Raw genomic sequence first — 22,136 nt, forward strand, 5'->3', positions numbered from 1 at the left:
AGTGTAAGACCTTTTTCACTTCTTCAGCTCCAAAATCTTCACCTTTACCGATGACTTTGCTAAGGATGCACACCTGAAGGAAGATATTGAAATCCTCATTGAAAAAACAGAATCGGAAGTGAACTACTTTCTCACGGAGAATCATTGTCGGAGCAGCCGAAGTACGTAAATTTTGACAAGGGATATGATCTGGCAAAGAGAATACTAAGGGGAAAATACGATGGCTTAATGCTTGATTCTCACATTACTGGGCAGAAATTGGTACCTATAGAACAGGGATGGGCCAAGGGTCCTAACCAGAACTCTGCATTTCCCCAGATGGCCACCCCCCTTTCCCTGACTGCACCCCTTTCCTCCAAGTGCCAATTATTTTGATAGTTTCCTGGCTTTTGCTGTTTTTTCCCCTTCTAAATGGTTGAAATGTCTCTCTTGTGACTTAGAGCTTCTTAAAATGAGTGATTTGTTGCACGCTCATGACTGACTACTCACAGACATTTGCGGGTCCATTGCATGACATTGTCAACATCCAGAATGTCTCCTGCGCTCTCCCCTGGTAATCCTGCTTTCAAAAAGATCAGAGATAATATGATATTTAAAGTTATCACTGGAATATCACAGGATCTCCCCAGTATTTTTCCCCTTTTTATTGTGAATATCAACAAAACAGAACAGAAAATACATAGTGTAAAGAAAAACATTACATATGTAGGAATATCATCATTTTTCATCACGTGTACCATTCATTCAAAAAAAGGGGGGGGGGGGTTATACGTAAGTTTCAAGAAAAGCAGACCAGATATCCAGGTATTTATCCACTCACAAGTTACGCCTATCTAACACCCATTCAAAAGTTGATAGTGTGGTTAGGTCCTCAGACAGGATCTTCCCAATATATAAAGTTGGGACCATGTACATTGATGGTGCTATATAAATAAATAATAATATATAAATAATAATAATAAAGTTGGCATTAAGCTATAATTCTGCCTCTAGATGGCAGCGTCTCATTAAACACAATGGTACCTTTCCTAGAAGGGAAGTTTTTGTACGTAAAGGAGCACATCACGAAGGTAGATAGACTGCAGAAGACAAAAGCAGCGGTAAGGCTGCAGAAGGGGGTGGGTTTCCTATAATAGGGTGATCATATGGAAAGGAGGACAGGGCTCTTGTATCTTTAACAGTTGAATAGAAAGGGGAATTTCAGCAGGTGTCCTTTGTATGCATGCAGCACCTGGTGAAATTCCCTCTTCATCAGAACAGTGAAAGCTGCAGGAGCCCTGCCCTCTTTTGAATCTGGTCAAGAGGGCAGGGCTCCTGCAGCTTAAACTGTTCTGATGAAGAGGGAATTTCACCAGGTGCTGCATGCACCATTCAAATCGCTTCGGCTATTGGGCGGTATAAAAATGTAATATTAAAAAATAATAAAATAAAATGTATCCAAATGACACCTGCTGAAATTCCCTCGTCATCACAATTGTTAAAGATACAGGAGCCCTGTCCTCTTTTCCATATGGTCACCCTATCCACTACCCTACTGTTGCATCCAGATGAAAGATTCCTAGCGCTACTGATCAAAAGTTATTGTACAGCTATCTCATCTTTTCCCCCTTAATGGTTTATTTTCTGGTAAGCAGTGGAAAATCACAGGAGGGCTGCAAGTGGAAAACATTTGGACCACGTGTAAATTTCTGTGAATTAAGCAGGGCGATTGCACAATAAAAAAAACTCATCTGGAAGCACCCTAGGATTCAGAAGCACGGTGTCTTTGTTCCTGGAGGTAGTAAATAGCCATTATGACAAGTAGCCATGATTTGTGATTACATTAAAAGCTTTAAAAAAAACTGATTTTCAACTAATTTTCTGACAAGTTTCTCCCAAGTGAAGGAGGATGGTTAAGGGCCCCCTGAAAAGAATGATCAGAAATCACCCCCATAGGACAGTGTTTAATTATTTGCATTTCTGACGATTTCCATCACTGAAGTCGATTCAACTTTGGGGCAGCATAATTAAACGGGAGAATAAAGGCACTTGATCATATTAAAACAGCTAACAGTGTTTGCCTTTCCCCATGTGATCTCAGGAGGGAAGGGGAGCAGGTTCAATGGGGAAATCTGGATTTAATTTCTGCAGGTACTGACAGGAGAACCAGGGTTCGTGAGAGAAGTTATGACAACCTCTACGAAGAACTAGCTGCGTTTTCTGGTGGCTCTTATGTGAAAACCAAGAAATCTGACCTCTCTCAGGTCCTGCGCATAATGGAGCTCTCTCTGAATGCTGCCCCGGTTAAGGTGGCTCTTGCGCGTCTGGATGGGACGCAGTTCCCCTTCCCGGTGGATGAGACCCTCACAGAAATCACCGTCTCAGTCAAAAGCATCAGCTTCTCCTCTGGATTCAGCATGACTGTGCAGCAGCCCTCAGGTAGGGGGCGCTGTGATACAGAGGCTACGTTCAGACAACACTTTAGTCAGTTATGGGTTAATAGTCAACACACAGTTGGTTATTTTGCGGATACTCCCCACACAACATAGAATCATAGAATAGCAGAGTTGGAAGGGGCCTACAAGGCCATCGAGTCCAACCCCCTGCTCAATACAGGAATCCACCCTAAAGCATCCCCGACAGATGGTTGTCCAGCTGCCTCTTGAAGGCCTCTAGTGTGGGAGAGCCCACAACCTCCCTAGGTAGCGGATTCCACCGTTGCACTGCTCTGACAGTCAGGAAGTTTTTCCTGATGTCCAGCCGGAATCTGGCTTCCTTTAACTTTAGCCCGTTATTCCGTGTCCTGCACTCTGGGAGGATCGAGAAGAGATCCCGGCCCTCCTCTGTGGGACAACCTTTTAAGTATTTGAAAAGTGCTATCATGTCTCCCCTCAATCTTCTCTTCTCCAGGTTGCGGAGTGGTTGGGGCTGGCACTGAGTGGACCAACAGTCAACCTGGCCTTTGACTGACACAGCCCCCGCCCCTCTCCCCGCCCTCCCTCCTCCCTCAGTCCTCCCGGTGCTATCCCAGCAGCCTCTGTAAGTTGTGCCGGCTGTAGCAGAGCGGCCAACACGGTTTTGGCCACTCTTGCCCAGGAACTCCATAGCCAGCTGAAATAGTTCACTCAACCCTGCAAAATAGTCCACTGAGCCCAACAGACAGCATCCTAACCAACGGTTGTGCAGAGTGTCAACTCTGCAGAGCGTTGGTTATTTCCGTTGTTTATTTTGGGGGAATAGTCAGCTGTGGGGTTGTTTTTGCCCGACAGACAACACAATAACCAACCATTGGCTATTTAACCAACGGTTGACTACTTAAACCACTGTTAGCTTTCATGTTGTCTGAACCCAGCCAGGAACTTTACTGTAAATGGATAGTGGGGGAGAGAGAGCCCGCTCACCTTCCCCTCCTCCTGCAGCTCTGCCTCCCTTTGTGTCCTCCCATCATGGCAGGTGCCCCGTTGGCTTCCACTCACATGGTGATCAACACGGACACCCACAAGGTTGTGAAGGTGTCTCCTATCAAGGAACGGGGTTCGTGGACTGTGACCGTCTCTCGCAGAGGCATCTTCGAAGTGGAAATCGGGGGCAAGAGCTTGCTTGACTTTTCCTACCAGATTATGGAAAAGCAGAAAGAATATGTGCTTCCAATCCAAGGACGACCTGTGACAGGTATATTTCCGGGGGAGGGGTGCTGTAGCAACCACACTGAGGGTGGGCATGTAAGAAAATAGAAAAGCCCAAAGGAAGCTGTTTTTCTTTAAAAAAAAAAGGGGGGGAGAAAAAGGGGTGTGTAGCGATACCCACCTTTCTGTCCCTTAGGTATGTCTGGATTTGTACGTCTAGCAAGTGTGGAATGTTTGACTGAGTGGGTGTGGCTGATGATGCGGTGAGAAAGTGGGAGGGAGGAGTATGAATAGGTTGGCTGAGAGGATTGTGAGTTAGTTTAGTTTTGGTTTTAGTCTGGGAGTTTTAGCCTGGCTTGTGCTTCGTGAGAGTGTTTGGTGTGAGGAGTCAGAAGAGATAGGATTTTAAGGGACTTGGGATGGTTTTTCAAATATAAAATAAGCAGGTTTGATCTAAATTGAAATACCGTATTTCTTCGATTCTAAGACGCCATCTATTGTAAGACGCACACTACAATTTCAGTACCACCAACAGAAAACAAGCTTTGATTCTAAGAAAAAAAAATTCTTAGATTGTAAGCCTATGCGGCAGGGCCTTGCTATTTACTGTTTTACTCTGTACAGCACCATGTACATTGATGGTGCTATATAAATAAATAAATTAATAATAATAATAATAATAATAATAATAATAATAATAATAATATCTTTTATGAGTAGAATTTCTTAGAATATCTCAGAATTTCTTAGAAAGAGCTGGGTTTTGGTGCCACTGGGCTGGGAGGGGTTTAGGGGTAAGCAAAAAACCAAGCGCTTATCCTCCCAGCTCCTCTTCACTTGCGCAGCTGCTGCAGGAGCGTCCTCTTTTGGCGGCCTACCTGTACAAGGAGGAGAGAGTTGACTGGAGCTGTGAGAGCAGCTTTGGCAGAGCAGCGCTTCCCGGCCAACAGCGCATGACCCACCAGAGCAACACGGCAGCTGGGGGGGTGCCCGGTGGTTCGTGGGGGGTAAGCCTTCTGACCCTTGGAACCCACGCATCTTCCGGGCACAGCTGACGAGGGCCACCCGGAGCCGCATGGGGCACGCTGTAGGCCTCAGTCGGGCCATGCGCCTCCCAGTCAACGTCGTGAGACCCGCCAAGGCTGCGTGGGCGTGCTCGCTGGTGCCTAGCCTAGCCGGGTGCCTTCCTGGAGCGTGATAACGGTGGCTCCACACTTGCAAAGCGATCTCTAAAAACCTGCCATTCTCTAGCCAAACAGATTTGGGTGGGTGGGGGGAACCTGCTTGCTCTGCTTTCTAAAAGCAATAAAGCAAGAGAGAGAAAGTTAGAATGGATGTTTCAGACAATTTTTTAATAGGATAGAGTCTTTTTGCATCTACTGTATTTCTTCTATTCTAAGACGCCATCGATTCTAAGACGCACCCCGTTTTTAGAGATGTTTATTGGGGGGGAGAAGTGCGTCTTAGAATCGAAGAAATACGGTACCAAAGATCTGTTAAATTTCAATAAACTTTGCTTTGTGTTCTTTTACCACAAACCACATCTCAGCTCAGATTTATTACCTGCTATATTACACGGTATAAAAGCATCTAACAATACACCTGCAGTTCAGTACCTCAGTAATAGAACCTATTTTTCAAAACCCTTTACCTTGTTCCCTCACATATAGGGGAAAGGTTGTGTTGGTTTTTTACCCTTTCCTGAGCGGATCTACACTGTGTACTGAAGGCGCTTGTGTGCGCCTGCAGTGCGCCCCGAAAGCGATTGTGTAGATCCTGGAAGGAAGAGGCGGAGGAAGAGGCAGCTGGGGAATCCGGCCGCGTCCTTGCCGCTGCCACCGCCGCCCACCTCCCCGCCGGCCTCCTGCTGCCGGTAAAAGAGCCACTCGGCAGAAGAAGGCGGGCGGAGAGCGGAAGAAGCTCTCCGACCCGGGTGGCTCTTTCGCCAGCAGCAGGAGGCCGGCGGGGAGGTGGGCGGCGGCGGCGGCAGCAAGGACGCGGCCGGATTCCCCAGCCGCCGCCTCCTCCGCCTCTTCCAGGGCAGGATCTACACAATGGCTTTTGGGGCGCACTGCAGGCGCACGCAAGCGCCTTCAGTACGCAGTGCAGATCCGCTCCCTCAGGCTTTTCAAGAGGTAGTGCTTAGCATGAGAAGGGTGTGCTAGGCAAGGCCTTCTGTGTGAGGTCGGTGTCATCGCAGGGGGAAAGAGCGACTTCAGGAGGGGGATGTTTTGAGCAGAGAAACAGTGTAAATTTTGTGTCAGGGGTGGGCATGGGGATTCCAGAGGCCCCCCCCCCCTTGCTAAGTTTCTACATCTTTCACAGGAATGAGCTACACTGTATCCATGAAGCTGCTGGGGGATTCCAAAGGCGGTCAAGTCCAGCGACTGGTACCCATTTCTGACCTGGGGATCCCCATAGGCTCTGTCTCTATAAACCAAACTTCTGATGCCCTCGGCAATACTTTGGCCATTGCTTCTCTTTCTGTTGATACCCCGGTATGTACCCTTTCCCATGATTTTTTGTTGAGGTGAGCAACTTGTGGCCCTCCGGATGTGTTGGCCTACAACTCCCAGCAGCCCTAGGTAGCATGGCCAACGATGAGGGCTGATGGGGGTAGTAGGCAAAACATCTGTCCACTGCTTTCTTAAAGAATGGTGTGAGTTGCAGCTTAAAGATGACTGAAAGTGAGTGAACTACTTTACTTTAAAGGAGGACAAAAGCTTTATTCACCGCAGTTAACCCATGGTTTAAGGCAGGCTTCCCCAACCTCATGCATTCAAGATGTCTTGGACTTCAACTCCCATCAGCCCTACCCAGCAGAGCCAATGGTGGGGAATGCTGGGAGTTGTGGTCCAAAAGATCAGGAAGGCACCAGGTTGGGAAAGGCTGGTTTAAGGTGTCTTTTGAACACGGCCTGGCTTTCTGGCTTCACCACCATTGTTAAAGACGTGATTTAAGGTGTCTTCTGAACGAGGCCTTCAGCTAATCCATACTGGTATTTTTGGTGCTGCCTCTTTGGCCCCGCCCACAACTGGAATGAGGGCCCCCTAGAGGTTCCCCGAAATGGAATTCGGCCCTCCAGGTGAAAGAGGTTCTGCACCCCTGCTGTGGATGGATCTTCAGCAATAACTCCTTCTCCTTTACCTTCCAGTCATTCCTGCTCAGCGTGGAAGGCCTGTCTCCAGGCGGCCTGCCCTTTTCACGACTCAGCGCCAGCCCCATCCGCGCAGAGAGCGTCCAGATCGTGCTCTTGCCAGGCCAAAACCGTGAGTGTAGAATAACAGGCCCATAATGATCTTCCCTCCAGTTTTCCCCCAACGGAGCCACGGACACCACCATTACTGATACACTTTGCTTTCACAGGTCCTATGTGTTCTTTCACAAGACTTCTCTAGTGAGAACTAATAATAATAATACCATATTTCTTCGATTGTAAGACGCCGTCGATTGTAAGACGCACACTAATTTCAGTACCACCAACAGGAAAAAAAAATCTAAGACACACCCATGATTCTAAGACGCACCCCATTTTTAGAGTTGTTTATATGGGGGGAAAAGTGTGTCTTAGAATCAAAGAAATAGGGTATCCATAGGATAGTTCAGATTCCCTGAGGTTGGAGACAGCGTTCAGACTTTGCCGGGTGGGTGGGTGATCAGAGCTCCCCTCCCCTTCCCCTCGCAGGAGGCATGGAAAGAACCATGCAGGCTGTTCTCCCAGGTCAGGAACTCAACAGCTGTCCACATGGTGAGCAGATCATCCTGGTTTTTCCCCCTGCAGTCACCGTATCAGCCGGCAGGACCTTGGAGATCTCTGTTAAGGTGGTGAATGCCGGGCAACCTGGTATGTTCAACTTCAAAGTCTGGGATGACCTGAATTTCCTGAAGAGCTTCAGCCCGAATAATAAATTCCTAAATTCAGGAAAGGACGTCACTCTCACGGCAACCTTCTTGGCAGCCATAGACAACAGCATGTATAACTCCAGGTAATAGGGCAGCATTGCCCAAAGGGTAGAAAACAAGACTCAGGAGTAATCTGGGGCAGGAGTGGGAAATTGGAGAGGGGTGTGTGTGCAATGCCAGGATTTGAGGGTTTACTGGGTTGGAACATTAGTCTCGAGGGTTTGACAAGTGTGGGGAAGCACTGATCCAAGACCAGGCTTTGGACTGGGGTGGGGTGGGGGAAGGGTGACCATATGAAAAGGAGGACAGGGCTCCTGTATCTTTAACAGTTGTATTGAAAAGGGAATTTCAGCAGGTGTCGTTTGTGTATATGGAGAACCTGGTGAAATTCCCTCTTCGTCACAACAGTTAAAGCTGCAGGAGCCCTGCCCTCTTTTAAATCTGGTCACTCTAGTATAGTTCCTGCAGCTTTAACTGTTGGGATGAAGAGGAAATTTCACCAGGTTCTCCATATATACAAATGACACCTGCTGAAATTCCCTTTTCTATACAACTGCAGGTGCCCTAGTCCTCCTTTCCATATGGTCACTCGATTCAGTGGGATGTGGTAATTACGCAGCCCAGTTGAGATGAATTGCTGAAGGGAGCAAAGCGGATGGGCTGTGATGCATGTGGGTTGTTGTTGAACTAATATGAACCTTTAACTTAAACTCTTCAAGAGTTAAGTTACTATACAGGCTGGATTTTTTTCAGGATCACTTCACTAATTATAGGATAATTCTGATCCTGAAAACTCCAACCTCAGTCAGGGAAAGTCTTGAGTGAGGAGATCTTGGGAGGTTCTTCTGGATGAGGTACTTGCTCTGTATTTGCCCTGCCTTATTCACCGAATTTTTCAGAGGGTCCTATTCTTAAATTCCTCCTGTTCTTAAAATAAGCTGTCTTATATATATATATATATATATATATATATATATATATATATATATAAATAAATGGAGGCTGTCATTTTCTGTCATATCACAAGTTAAAGCAACAATCCCCCCCAAAAAAATCCTGGGGTGTGGCATAAAACCCAACTATAATGGGGGAGGGGCAGTGTCAGGGCCGGTGCTACCATAGAGGCCACTCAGGCGGCCGCCTGGAGCACCAAGCTAAGAGGGGCGCCGGGCAGAGCGCAGCACTCACGCCCATTGGTTGTGAGCCGGCCTGGCCCGAGGATTCAGCTGGGCCTGGGTGAGTGAGATGGCACCCCGTGCCCACCCAGCCGAAGCGAAGCCAGGGACGCTGGGGTGGGGGTGGGGCGCCTCCACGTTCAGGCTTACAGAATGCACCCGGAAGAGAGAGAGAGAGAGAGAGAATGTGTGGGTGAATGGGGTCTTTGAGTGAATGCATGTGTTCATGTGTGTGTTTGTTTGGAGTGAGTGATGCTGATTGTGTGTGTGCGCACGCGCGTGTGTGTGTGAGTTGGGGGGGATGATTTGGAGGTGATATTCCTATTAAATAATGCATTTTAGACCCATAGACGTTCCTTTCCAATTTGTTTGCTATAATTGGCATGACGTATTTCTTGCACTTTAAAATAAATTTAGCAGTTTCAAGTTTCGTGCTTCTTATTTTTCCCAGGAAACGTATGTCCTTAAAAATCAAAGTTGGCATTTTTGGGGGGTGGGGGGTGAAAGTAGCTCACCTTGCCTAGGGCGCACGATAGTCTGGCACTGGCCCTGGGCGGTGTACCTATTTGCTCCACCCTGGCTACAGGGCTGCTCCGCCCCCCAGATATGCACATTTTGTTTATTCATAATCCTCACTGATTGTCCTTCCAGCACTGCAACGTTCCTAGCTACAAGCGTAAGAGCCCAGAACTACCTGAAACTGCCCATCACCGTCATCCCTGAGACTGCCCTGGTGAGTTGCATGAGTTGACTCCTGCAGGATCGCTCATGGCTATTGCAGAAAACTAAGATGCAGCAAAGACCTGCTGCATTGGAGAAACACTTCACTAGCCAAAAGGAAATTGGTTACTTTTATCTTTAAATGGTATTTTTTTATTCCCTTCTATACAAAGTCCAGAGAATTGTTTTTGACTTTTAGGCCCATGGGTCCAGTTTACCTGAAGGAGCAACTCTTCCAATACGATCCTTTACAGCAGGGATTTGGCCCACAGAGAACTCCTTCAGACAAGCCTTTTAAAGCACGTCTGTGACTGGCCACTCACGGATCTTTACGGGTCATTTTGATGATGCCGAGTTCCTCCCATGCGTCTCCCACTCATCTCCCACTCTTCCTGCTCTCTTCCTCCGTGTAATTTCAGCTCGTTGCAGAAGCGGGAGAGATGCAGCTTCAGAGCCAACAGTAAGGGAACACGATTTTCCCCCTGTCTGAAAGAGCTCCTAGTGTCCCAGTCTTGCCCTCATAACCCCCAATTATTTGGGGGTTTTCCAGGCTTTGCAGTTTTTTCCCTCATTCTAAAAGACTGAAATGCTTCCCCCTAAGGGGGGTGGAGAGGGAGGATCTTCTTGAATTGTGGAGCCCAGAACTGGACGCAATACTCTAGATGAGGCCTAACCAGGGCCGAATAGAGAGGAACCAGTACCTCACGTGATTTGGAAGCTATACTTCTATTAATGCAGCCCAAAATAGCATTGGCCTTTCTTGCAGCCATATCGCACTGTTGGCTCATATTCAGCTTGTGATCGACAACAATTCCAAGATCATTTGTAGTATTGCTGAGCCAAGTATCCCCCATCTTGTAACTGTGCCTTTGGTTTCTATTTCCTAGATGTAGAACTTGGCATTTATCCCTATTAAATTTCATTCTGTTGGGCCCCCTCCCTCCCTCCCTCAACGAATCTACCTTCCCACCTCCATTGTCACCACTGCTATTGCTCATCCTTTTGTTTCTCATCATTGCCAGCACTTGCTTGATGGGCAGGTCGAGAGCTAGTGAGCAAGTAGGCTGTGACCTCTCCTCCTCCTCCTTCTCACCACCACCGTGGTCTGAGCCAGGGCGAGGGGCAGGTGAACAAGGAGGTTGCAATGGGGAGGAGGAGTTGCAAGACCAGGGGGCTATTGTCACTGGACCCTTGAGGAGGCCTGGGCCCCCGGCAGGTGCTCAACCAGGCCTACCAGTGACACCAGCCCTGGGATTAATAGTGATCATTACTGATGGCTACTCACTGGTATTTTTAACCGGTATGTATTTGTATTCCACCCTACAGGAAATTGACAAGATCCCACCAGTCCACAAGCTTCTAAAATTCAACATGCCTTGTGCAGCCATCAGCCAGACCAGCCCCGACTGCTCTCACCACATTTGGCGGATGACGTTTTCCGCTAAAGGCGATCACAGCGCTGTCAATGTCCAAGTCGCCTCAAACCCTTCTGGTCTGGCTTGCTATCCAGGGGAGGCTGGTGATGCCAAGGATATCGTCTGTGACTATAAGTACGTATATCCATACTTTCTAGGAATATCCTTCATTGTGAATGAAAAGCACGGCCCTGTGAGATCGGCGGCTGGGGTGGATTTAAAAACCACAACAAACCCAGAAAGTTACTAGTTTGTTTGTTTGTTTATGTATTTATTTATTTATTTATAATACTTCTATACCACTTAAGAAGGAGCCTCGTGTGGCGCAGAGCGGTAAAGCAGCAGTTTCTGCAGCTGAAACTCTCCCCACGGCCTGAGTTCGATCCCAGCGGAAGCTGGTTTCACGCAGCCGGCTCGGGTCGACTCAGCCTTCCATCCTCCCGAGGTCGGTCAAATGAGTACCCAGTTAGCTGGGGGAAAGGGAATAACGGCCGGGGAAGGCAACAGCAAACCACCCCGCTATAAAGCCTGCCAAGAAAACGTCAGCGAAAGCTGGTGTCCCTCCAAGAGTCAATAATGACTCAGTGCTTGCACGAGAGGTTCCTTTCCTTTCCATACCACTTAAGAGATTAAAAACCCTAAGTGGTTCACATGAAAATATAATGTAACAAGATAATAATAAATAATTAAAATCAATTAAGTACATTTAAAAACTTTACAACATCATAACAATCAAACAAGACAGTAACAAAGTCCTTCATATGTCAGGGAACGCCTGTGTGAATAGGCGTGTTTTCAAGAGGCCTTCCTGCCTCTCGAACCTCCTGTGAGAAAGCGTGTTCCAAAGGGTGGGTGCCATCCCAGAGAAGGCCCACTTAGCTGCTGCCACCTGGCAACATTCCATTGGCTGTGGAACAACCAGTAAAGCCTCCTCAGAAGATCAACTGCGTATATCATAAATTTATTTATTTATTACATTTTTATACCGCCCAATAGCCGAAGCTCTCTGGGCGGTTCACAACAAATAAAGGAAGGTAGTCAGCTAGGTGTCATGGTCCTGAGTCATAGTTCTCAGGATTACAGGGAAAAAAGTATTGAAAATATATCGGCCGCTTCTGTCAAATGTTTTAAGAGCCAGAGAGGGTTTGAATGGAGCAAGGACTCCAGCCCAAGCATTCAACTGTCACCTTCCTTTGTCACCTTCCCTTTATACAAGAAGCAGACTCTTTCCCTGTATGTTCCATTGTGATTTCTGAGGTCCATTTCAAATGCGATGTCTTTCCTGCACAGAGAGCCCTTCCAAATAGAAAATAGCAAGCAAAACCACCTGTAGATTGGCCCACGGGACAATCAAAAGTAACTTCATAAGTCTCAAAGACGTGGGATCCGCCAAGAGAGCAAGTGTGGGATCATGTATTCATTCTGCATTTCCCCCCTATCCTTTTACAACAGGAGTAGGCAACCTTGTGCCCTCCAGATGTTTTGGACTACAACTCCCAACATGGCTGTGGGATGCTAGGAGTTGTAGTTCGACACATCTGGAGGGCGCTGGTTAGTGAAGGCTGCCCTACATTATGTAGAAGATAGGAAGCTGCTTTATATCAAGACAAAGTATTGGGACACCGGCATTCCCTCAGGGTTAATCTGTCAGGGCCCCCATGCTTACAGTGGGTGTGGCCAAACCCAGTGGCGGGCAGGGCCAGGACAAAAGTGGGTGAGGCCACCCCTTTGAACTCTTTTTTTTTTCTGACGCCCTCTTTTCTTTCTTGGGGAATGTCTTCACAGCGCCAGGTTGGCACTGTGTCCCTTGGAAATCCCGCACTTTCCCTCCCCCATCCCAATGCCGAGGAGAGAGCACGGGGTTTCTGGGCAGCCATTCAAAGACCAGGGTCACCCTGCCCTCTTCCCGGTGGAAGGCGACCAATCACAGGTTGCCTTCCACAAGGCACCACCCCCACTGTGGCTCTGGAGTGAGCGAGGGGCTGTCTTGACAACACCTTGGGCATCCCCGCCTCGCTCCGGAGAAAAAAGTCAGGGTAAGTCCTTGACTTCTTTTCTCCACAGCTTTGGCAGAAATCCCCAGGGTGGTTGCGTGGTTGCAGCAGCGTCGTATAACCAATGCGGTGCCACCAGGCACCCAGCCCAAGGCTTTCCAAGCATTTAGACAGCCCCTTGCTCTTTCCCATTCCCATCTTCCCTCTTTCTGATGCTTGCTCCTTTTTTGGCTCTTCCGCCTCCCTTCTACCCTGGCTCCCTCTTCCTCCCTCCCCATTGGGCTACCAGGAGGGGGACAGAGTGCTCATGCCAGAGGTCAGAACCAACCACTCGCAGGGGCTTTTGAAAGGAGGCTGGGTTTGCCCACCCATGGTCTACCCTGAGTGGCAGTGGGGGGGGGGCAGGATTTCAGACAAGGTCTTCTCCAGCCTTACCTGGAAATGCCGGAGATTGAACCTGGGACTGTCTGCATGCAAACCAGGGGCTACAGATGCTTCCGATGCCTCCTATCTGTATTGGGCCGGGAAGCCTATTGCAATGCGACAATATCCGGAGGACAACTCCCACCGTCCGTGACCATTGGCCATGCTGGCTGAGAATGATGGGAGCTGGAGTCCAACAACCTCAGGTGGGGCGAGGCTGTAGGTTCCCCATTCCTGGTCTGGAATCTTCCCCCTCTTTCTCTGCCACGGCTCCCTGTACCCGACATTTTCATTAAAAAAACAAAAAAACAAAAAAAATCTATATTATTTTTTGAAGAAAAAGTTACAACCAAAGATGTAAATTTAAGTACATTTAAATGATGTCTATTTATTTATTTTAGCATTTTTATCCCTCCCTTTAGCTAAAAAGGCTCTCAAGGCGGCTTACAAAAACATTTCTTAAGACAGCGTCTGCCCACAGGCTTACAATCTAAAAGACGTGACACGAAAGGAAAGGGGATTGGGAGGGAGGAGGGGGGAGAGAAAGAAAACCAAATGCAGGCACTAGATTCTTAGTTGCAAAGTTCAGCAGAGACAGTTGGTAGGAGGAGGGAGGGTGCTCTCAGCTGGAGCTGGACCAGGCGCGATGGAGAGGTGCCTGGCTGCTGCTTCCTCCCTCACTGGTGGCCTCTGCAGAGACAGTTGGTAGGAGGAGGGAGGGGGCTCTCAGCTGGAGCTGGACCAGGCACGATGGAGAGGTACCTGGCTGCTGCTTCCTCCCTCACTGGTGGCCTCTGCAGAGACAGTTGGTAGGAGGAGGGAGGGGGCTCTCAGCTGGAGCTGGAGCCAGACACGGTGGAGAGGTGCCTGGCTGCTGCTTCCTCCCTCACTGGTGGCCTCTGCAGAGACAGTTGGTCTCTGGTAGCGATGGAGAGGTACCTGGCTGCTGCTTCCTCCCCCACTGATGTTCCCTTTGCAGGATTTGGGCTCCCCCTCTGCTGGTGCCCAGATCCCATCCAAATTCTCTTCCTCTCCTGCTTATCCATCTTGTATGTTTGTCCTCCTTTGTAGGTCGAACTGCTGTTCTCCTTCCGCAGAGGTCCTGATTAACGATGGGGACGGGAACATGGACACTTTCACTGTGGATTACAAGACGCCCCATCTTACGGCAGCCTAGTGAATTGCAACACACACGAACATATAGGAAGCTGCATGTGTACTGACGCAGATCAGGGATCCCTCTAGACCAGGACTACCCACTGTAGGAGCTGGCAACCAGCTGCATGCAAGTCTGCCCGCTTAGGTCCTTGATGTCCCCATCACTGCCGCCACTTCTGCTGCTGCTTCTGCCTCCTGCCATGCTCAGCAGCTAGGAAACAGGAAGTGGGCAGATCAGGAGAATTATTTCCCTTTCTGCCGAGTTCCTGATTTCTTGCTGTTGAAGTGAGTTTGGTAGGAGGCAGAAGTGGAAGTATTGTGGGCGGAGAGGCAACAGAGGTCCTAGTGAGCACACTTGGGGGGGGATGAGTGGGGGGGACACAGCAGAGGTAAGAAGGGATGTAGCCGGGGTAGGGTGACCATATGGAAAGGAGGACAGGGCTCCTGTATCTTTAACAGTGGTATAGAAATTTCAGCAGGTGTCATTTGTATGCATGCAGCACCTGGCGGAATTCCCTTTCAGGGGATAAAAGCAGCAGGGGTGGGGATATGAAAGGAGAGGCAGCAGGGGAAAGCGATAAAGAGGGGAGGAAGAAGAAGAGGAAGGGAGGAAAAAAGATGGGAATCCTAGAAGAATGAGGGCAAGAAAATGTGCCCATGCAACTGGAAAAAAAAGTATAAGATGCCCACTCCCCACGTCCAAACATGTAAAATGGAACTCCCTTCCCAGGGAGGCTAGGCTGGCTCCCTCTGGGCTACAGTTTCAGAGGCAGGCAAAAACTTTTTTGTTTCAGCACGTTTTTGGAACTATACTGGACCTGTGTTAATGTATTGGATTCCCCCCCCTTTTTTTTTTTTTTAACCTATTACAGTTTTTAAAAATTTAACATGTTTTTAATTTTACTGTAGGTTTAATTCTATTTTAAGTTTTGTAATTTATATTTATATGTTTTAATCTTGTAAACTGCCTTGAGTCCCAGTACTGGGGAAAAGGTGGGATATAATAAAAATAATAATAATAATAACAACAATAACAACAATAACAACAACACCTGTAGCCCTAAAATAGGTTACCTACCACTGATCTACTGTTACTCTCCAAGATAGTGAGTGACTCCTCAAGGTCTTGCACAAAGTACTTCCCAATGCTGGCTGCATGATATTATTTAATTCACGTCGTCAAGGAATAAACTAGGGACATTCCACATCCAAAACACCCCCTCCTGTGTAGTGGATCAGGTGACAGCCGGAGCTTCTTGGTCCTCTGGGAAGCAGGCTGAGTCAAATGGGATAGAGAAGGGAGCATTGTTAACCAGGGTGGCTTCCGCACCAGGGATTGGATCCAGGATCTGCCTCCTGCAAGAGGTCCCTCCGGTGGAAGATCCCTCCACCAGATTGTGGGGATTCCCCTTCCCCAAAGTACACCCCAGCTCAGCCCATTCAGCAAGGTCTCCTGGCTTTTTGCATAGCGTTTGCAGGATGGTGGAGCTGCTATAGAGAGCAGGGGGCAAAGAAACCCATTTTCACTACTACAGTCGATGCCGGCCATGAAACAGGGTGAGGTGCCCACATCAGGTGGGAAGAACATGGAATTGCACCGCTCCCTCCCCACCCCCAAGAGGGCCCTCCACTGCTAGCCCACCTCCTCCAGCAAGTATGACAATGGAACCAGTTACCTAGGGAGGTTGTCGTACTGCTCTAACAGTCAGGAAGTTTTTCCTGATGTCCAGCTGGAATCTGGCTTCCTTTAACTTGAGCCCATTATTCCGTGTCCTGCACTCTGGGAGGATCGAGAAGAGATCCTGGCCCTCTTCTGTGTGAGTATTTGAAGAGTGCCACACTAGAGGCCTTCAAGAGGCAGCTGGACAACCCTCTGTCAGGGATGCTTTAGGGTGGATTCCTGCATTGAGAAGGGGGTTGGACTCGATGGCCTTGTGGGCCCCTTCCAATTCTGCTATTCTATGATTCTATGATTCTATGACATGCTCTCTGGAGAATCCTGCCAGCTGCTCTCCTGCTATGACATTTGCCGCAGTGAGAGTTCAGCAGGCGAGACTCTCAGGAGCAGGCTACACACCCTCTGTTTCCTCGTTGTTAGAAAAGAGCCCAGCTCTGAACCAGAGTTGCTATGGTAGTTGCTAAGGAGAAGTTGCAAAGTCGGAATATCTGAGAGAGGGCCGGAGCATTCCTAGATAACCAAAATCAAGTGAAAGTTCTCTCAAAGAACAGAGAGTACCTATCTCTTTGAGTAAATGCTTGCCAAAAGAACTTGTACTTTCTTTCCACAGCTAGAAATTTCCTGTTAGATGGTGCCTATGTATGCAGCACCAGAGAAGATAATGTATAAATACCTAGCTACCTCCCTTGCGAGGTGGGCACATGCTTTGCAGCAATTAGCTCCAGTGCCTCTTTATTCTGCAGAATAAACATTGTTTGACCCATACTTCATCTCCTCTCCTCCTTGTGTGCTGAATTGGACTTGGTACACCAGGGAACGAGCTATTTTTGCAATATCATGGTGCCACCCGCTGACTGCTGCTCTATGAAGGGGCAAAGGGAAGGGGAGCACGCAATGTAGTGGTGGTGGGAAGGGGTGCAATGCAGCGGTGACAGGGCATGTTCTCTTCGTTGGGAGTTAAATTCTCTTTCCAGAGACAAGCAGAGTCAGCGTAGAACACAGCAAAGACACAAATGAGGTTCGGGATTCTTTGCTTAGTTAAACAAAGCCTTTTACTGGCATGGAAGTTCAGTTACAGCATCACAAGTTATACTCACAAAATGATCATATCATATTATACAGCAGCAGCATTACAGATGAGGTAAAGATGGAGTGGAAGAGAAACATACAAAATACAGGCATTTATATAGGGCAAAACTGTACAGTCATGGTAATCACTAACTGAAAAACATCTCAAGCCAATAATTCAATAATCGTCCAGCTGAGGCCTTGACATTTAGAAAACACATTTCTTCTGATTTCTTCATATTTCTTCATGCCACCAGGCACTTCTAAGACAGTGGAATAAAGTAAAACCAGATCCATTCCAGGATCCAACAAATAAATATTTATTTATTACATTTATATCCCACCTTTTTTCCTCCAAGGAACCCAAGGTGGCATACATAATCCTCTTCCTCCTCTCCATGTTATCCTCACAACAACAACCCTGTGAGGTAGGTTGGGCTGAGAGCCTGTAACTGGCCCAAAGTCACCCAGTGGGTTTCCATGGCTGAGTGGGGACTAGAACACGGATCTCCTGACTCCCAGTCCAACACTTTAGCCACTACACCACACTGGCTCCCAGTGAGAGAGCTTGCGCCGGAGCTGAACACAACTGATCCATCTTAAAACCCACTCCACCTCTTTTCTCCAGACAATTAGCATTTGTTAATTCAATTTTTACAAAAGAAAAGAAAAGAAAAAAGATCAAAGCAACATCTTAGCCAACTAGGGCTGGATGGGTCAGCCTCTTTTTGGCCCATGTCCTTTTCCTATTTGTTCATTTATCTGTGTATTCTGTCCTGTTTCTGCAACCCAAAAATTATAAACAGACAAAAATTTGCATTATTTTTAACTTTCCCCCCACAAAATGCACATTTCTGTATGCATTTTACCCTAAACCGAGTATTTATGTACACATTTATTCTAAAATCTCTCTTTTTTGTTCTGTCACTGCCTTTTCTTTGTTTTCATCTTTGTATGCATTATGATACGGTGAAATACATTAAAAGGGTCTGATAAATAAAATGCATGCTGGAACAGAATCATCTTCACTGCCCACTGAATGGAGTGACCAACTGTCAGGATTTTCCCAGATTGGTCCTGGTTTTTGTTCTATCTTGGCTGTCAGGGGGGGATTTTCTGTAATTTTCTAGAATGACACACTGGAATGACACACTTTCCCCTTTAAAACCGCCATTAGTGTGATGGGAGGAATGACGTGGGTTCCAGAAGCCCCAGAAAGCGTGCTTTCCTGCCCCCCCCCCCCACACACACACACTGGCTGTCCTCTTTTTTGGTTTCCCAAATATGGTCACCCTACCACTGAAAGGCAGGTAGAGAATGGGCCGGGCCAACCTTTCCAGGCAAGCTGTTCCATCCAGAACAGAAAAGAGTGACCTTGCAGGAGAAATGTAACTGAAGTACAAACCTATACATGTCTACTCAAAAGCAAGGCCCATTGAGTCCACCATGCCTTACTCCCAGGAAAGTGTTTTTAATTCCACTTCCACTTAGAATAATAGAATCATAGAATAGCAGAGTTGGAAGGGGCCTACAAGGCCATCGAGTCCAACCCCCTGCTCAATGCAGGAATCCACCCAAAAGCATCCCTGACAGATGGTTGTCCAGCTGCCTCTTGAAGGCTTCTAGTGTGGGAAAAGATCCCACAACCTCCCTAGATAACTGATTCCATTGTCGTACTGCTCTAACAGTCAGGAAGTTTTTCCTGATGTCCAGCTGGAATCTGGCTTCCTTTAACTTGAGCCCGTTATTCCGTGACCTGCACTCTAGGAGGATCGAGAAGAGATCCTGGCCCTCCTCTGTGGGACAACCTTTCAAGTATTTGAAGAGTGCTATCATGTCTCCCCTCAATCTTCTCTTCTCCAGGCTAAACCTGCCCAGTTCTTTCAGTCTCTCTTCATAGGGCTTTGTTTCCCGACCCCTGATCATCCTGGTTGCCCTCCTCTGAACACGCTCCAGCTTGTCTGCGTCCTTCTTGAATTGTGGAGCCCAGAACTGGACGCAATACTCTAGATGAGGCCTAACCAGGGCCGAACAGAGAAGAACCAGTACCTCACGTGATCTGGAAGCTATACTTCTATTAATGCAGCCCAAAATAGCATTTGCTTTTCTTGCAGCCATATCGCACTGTTGGCTCATATTCAGCTTGCGATCTACAACAATTCCAAGATCCTTCTCGTTTGTAGTATTGCTAAGCCAAGTATCCCCCATCTTGTAACTGTGCATTTGGTTTCTTTTTCCTAAATGTAGAACTTGGCACTTATCCCTATTAAATTTCATCCTGTTGTTTTCAGCCCAGCACTCCAGCCTATCAAGATCACTTTGAAGTTTGTTTCTGTCTTCCAGGGTATTAGCTATCCCACCCAATTTCGTGCAATCAAATTCACCCAATTTTGATTGCAGAACAACTGACTTGGCAGCATAAAAGGGTGCTAGTGTGGATGGAACTCGAAATCGCAAAGGTATTTGGAAGGGGAATAGTCTAAAGTGAAGAACACGGGGACTGCGAAGCAGCAAAGTTGCCACCTTGTTTTCTTGACAGAGCCTCTCTAAACAGTCGCACGATAGGCAGAAATTCAACAGGTGCTGCTTCCCCCATTGCTGCTGCTTTGTACTAAAGTTGAAGCTGCACCTGCTAAATGTCTGCCTCACACACAGCTACTAACGGTTTTGCGAGGGGGGGGATACCTATAAAGTCGTGGCTCCTAGCTTCTTGGGCGTAGGGTGAGGAGTCTAAAGGATTAGAGCCAGAGAGGGCTTATGCCTTTCATGCAGAATCTCTGTCTCCTGACAGATGACTCTACATCACATATGGAGGATCTTGTTAATTATTTCTTGGTGCCATTTGTGCCAGGAAGAGGATATTATCTAGGGTGACCATATGAAAAGGAGGACAGGGCTCCTGTATCTTTAACAGTTGCATAGAGAAGGGAATTTCAGCAGGTGTCATTTGTATAGATGGAGAACCTGGTGAAATTCCCTCTTCATCACAACAGTTAAAGCTGCAGGAGCTATACTAGAGTGACCAGATTTAAAAGAGGGCAGGGCACCTGCAGCTTTAACTGTTGTGATGAAGAGGGAATTTCAGCAGGTTCCTCATCTATACAAATGACACCTGCAGAAATTCCCTTTTCAATACAACTGTTGATACAGGAGCCCTGTCCTCCTTTTCATATGGTCACCCTAATATTATCCAGAGCCGAAACTGCCAGGGGTAGAGTAACCTGGCCACATCTGCCATCTCCATCACACACGGAGCCAAATAAAACAAACTTCAGAAAATAATTGTGCCTGTTTACACCACCTCTTATAATATAGCCAGGTGTTTATGTAACCCCTATGGAGTAGATGGTTTAGTCCCTTGGGCGGGGCTTTCACTCAGAGGGAGGGCTAGAGAAGAAACAGCAGAAAGAAAGAGAACCAGTTCTGCTGAAAGCTGAATGTTATGAGAATTCTGTTTAATTATAAGCCCTTATCACCTTGTATAAGGGAAATTGAAAAGTTAATTGTGTACAGTAGCATTTCAAGGGGGTGGGGAATCATTCTTTTTGTATCGATACTTGTATTAATTATATTATTGCAGGGCTAATACTCTGAACTGTTGTGTTACTGGTTGGGGATTGCCCTGGGAAATAAAAGTTGAAAAAGTCTACAAAAAGGGACTCCCAGAGTACTCGGCGCACCACAAAGGATTGAGCTGCAAACAAGAGATTCATGCTTTGTTGTTGTTGTTGCACAAAGAAGGACAGACTATGGCATATTTCTGTGTTTGAATGTTTACTAAAGGGTGACCATATGAAAAGGAGGACAGGGCTCCTGTATCTTTAACAGTAATGTAGAAAAGGGAATTGCAACAGGTGTCAATTGAAGAGGGATGGAATTCTCTCTTCATCAACACAGTTAAAGCTGCAGAAGCCCGTCCGTCTTTCGTATCTGGCCACTCTACTATAGCTAGTGTAGCTTTAACTGTTGTGATGACGAGGGCATTTCACCCACTTCAATTGACACCTGCTGCAATTCCCTTTTCTACATTACTATTAAAGATACAGGAGCCCTGTCCTCCTTTTCATATGGTCAGCCTCTGCAAGTTTGTTCTAATTAAGCCCCATAGAACCCACACTAGGAGAAGTTATATTTATACTTTGGAGCAGCCCAGCATGCAATGTGGGCTGACCATATTCCAGCCCTTCCCGTATCAAGCCGCAATCCCCCTTAGCCCTCCTGTGCCTGTTCTAGCACAGCTGTGAAGTCTCACTTGGCTCCATTCACAAGATCTGTGCAACATGCCAAATGTGGCCCACCAAGCATGTATTTTGACCTACCAAATGTTTGATTCCCTCTATTCTTGTAATCCCAGGCATTCAACAAAAAGCAGATTTCTTGAGCCTTGGTAGAAAGTGATGCACATGGTGGACAGGAGTGTAGGGGCGGGGATGATCCCCACATATACACTGATAGGGTCTCAGCTGGTGGCAGTGAATGACTGCAGATTCCACGTTAGAGATCGCTGGGAAAGAAATTGAAAATAAAACTGCCAATATATTCCTGCCTTCATACAAAGCTAGGGTGTAACCACACTTTGAATAATGTGTCAAGTTCTGGTTACCACACCTAGAAAAGGATATTGTAGAGCCAGAGAAGGTGCAGAAGAGGGCAACCGAAATGATCAAGGGGTTGGAGCAACTCCCCCTTTGCAAGGGTTACAATATTTGGGGCTTTTCATTTTAGAAGAAAGATGATAATTGATTTCTTACATTTCTATACTGCCCCATAGCCGAAGTTCTATTAAATGTGAAGTTCTATTAAAGATTAAATGTGTAAGGTGAGTAAGGAGGGGACTGTATAAAATTATGCATGGTATGGAGAAAGTATCTCTCATAATACTAAAACCCAGTGGGGTCATCCCATAATGCTGATTGGTGAGGAAAAGGACTTCTATAGATGAACTATGCAGTGCATAGTTCATCTATAGAATTCACTACCACAAGATGTAGGGGTGG

General features: G+C 47.2%; 1 protein-coding gene across 1 annotated transcript in view; it reads left to right on the forward strand.

The window, feature by feature from the left end:
- Positions 1-15,438, forward strand: part of LOC134396031 (von Willebrand factor A domain-containing protein 7-like) — a 36,777-nt gene extending 21,339 nt beyond the window's left edge. Inside the window, exons 9-17 of the mRNA XM_063122357.1 lie at positions 28-161; positions 2,131-2,418; positions 3,433-3,651; positions 5,931-6,103; positions 6,760-6,874; positions 7,387-7,591; positions 9,335-9,416; positions 10,730-10,953; positions 14,307-15,438. Of these exons, the coding sequence (XP_062978427.1) occupies positions 28-161; positions 2,131-2,418; positions 3,433-3,651; positions 5,931-6,103; positions 6,760-6,874; positions 7,387-7,591; positions 9,335-9,416; positions 10,730-10,953; positions 14,307-14,412 (1,546 nt within the window). The 3' untranslated portion in view covers positions 14,413-15,438. The remainder of the gene's footprint in view (positions 1-27; positions 162-2,130; positions 2,419-3,432; positions 3,652-5,930; positions 6,104-6,759; positions 6,875-7,386; positions 7,592-9,334; positions 9,417-10,729; positions 10,954-14,306) is intronic.
- Positions 15,439-22,136: the final 6,698 nt, after the last annotated feature.

This window comes from Elgaria multicarinata, chromosome 3 (genome assembly GCF_023053635.1).
Source record: "Elgaria multicarinata webbii isolate HBS135686 ecotype San Diego chromosome 3, rElgMul1.1.pri, whole genome shotgun sequence".
Taxonomy (NCBI): domain Eukaryota; kingdom Metazoa; phylum Chordata; class Lepidosauria; order Squamata; family Anguidae; genus Elgaria; species Elgaria multicarinata.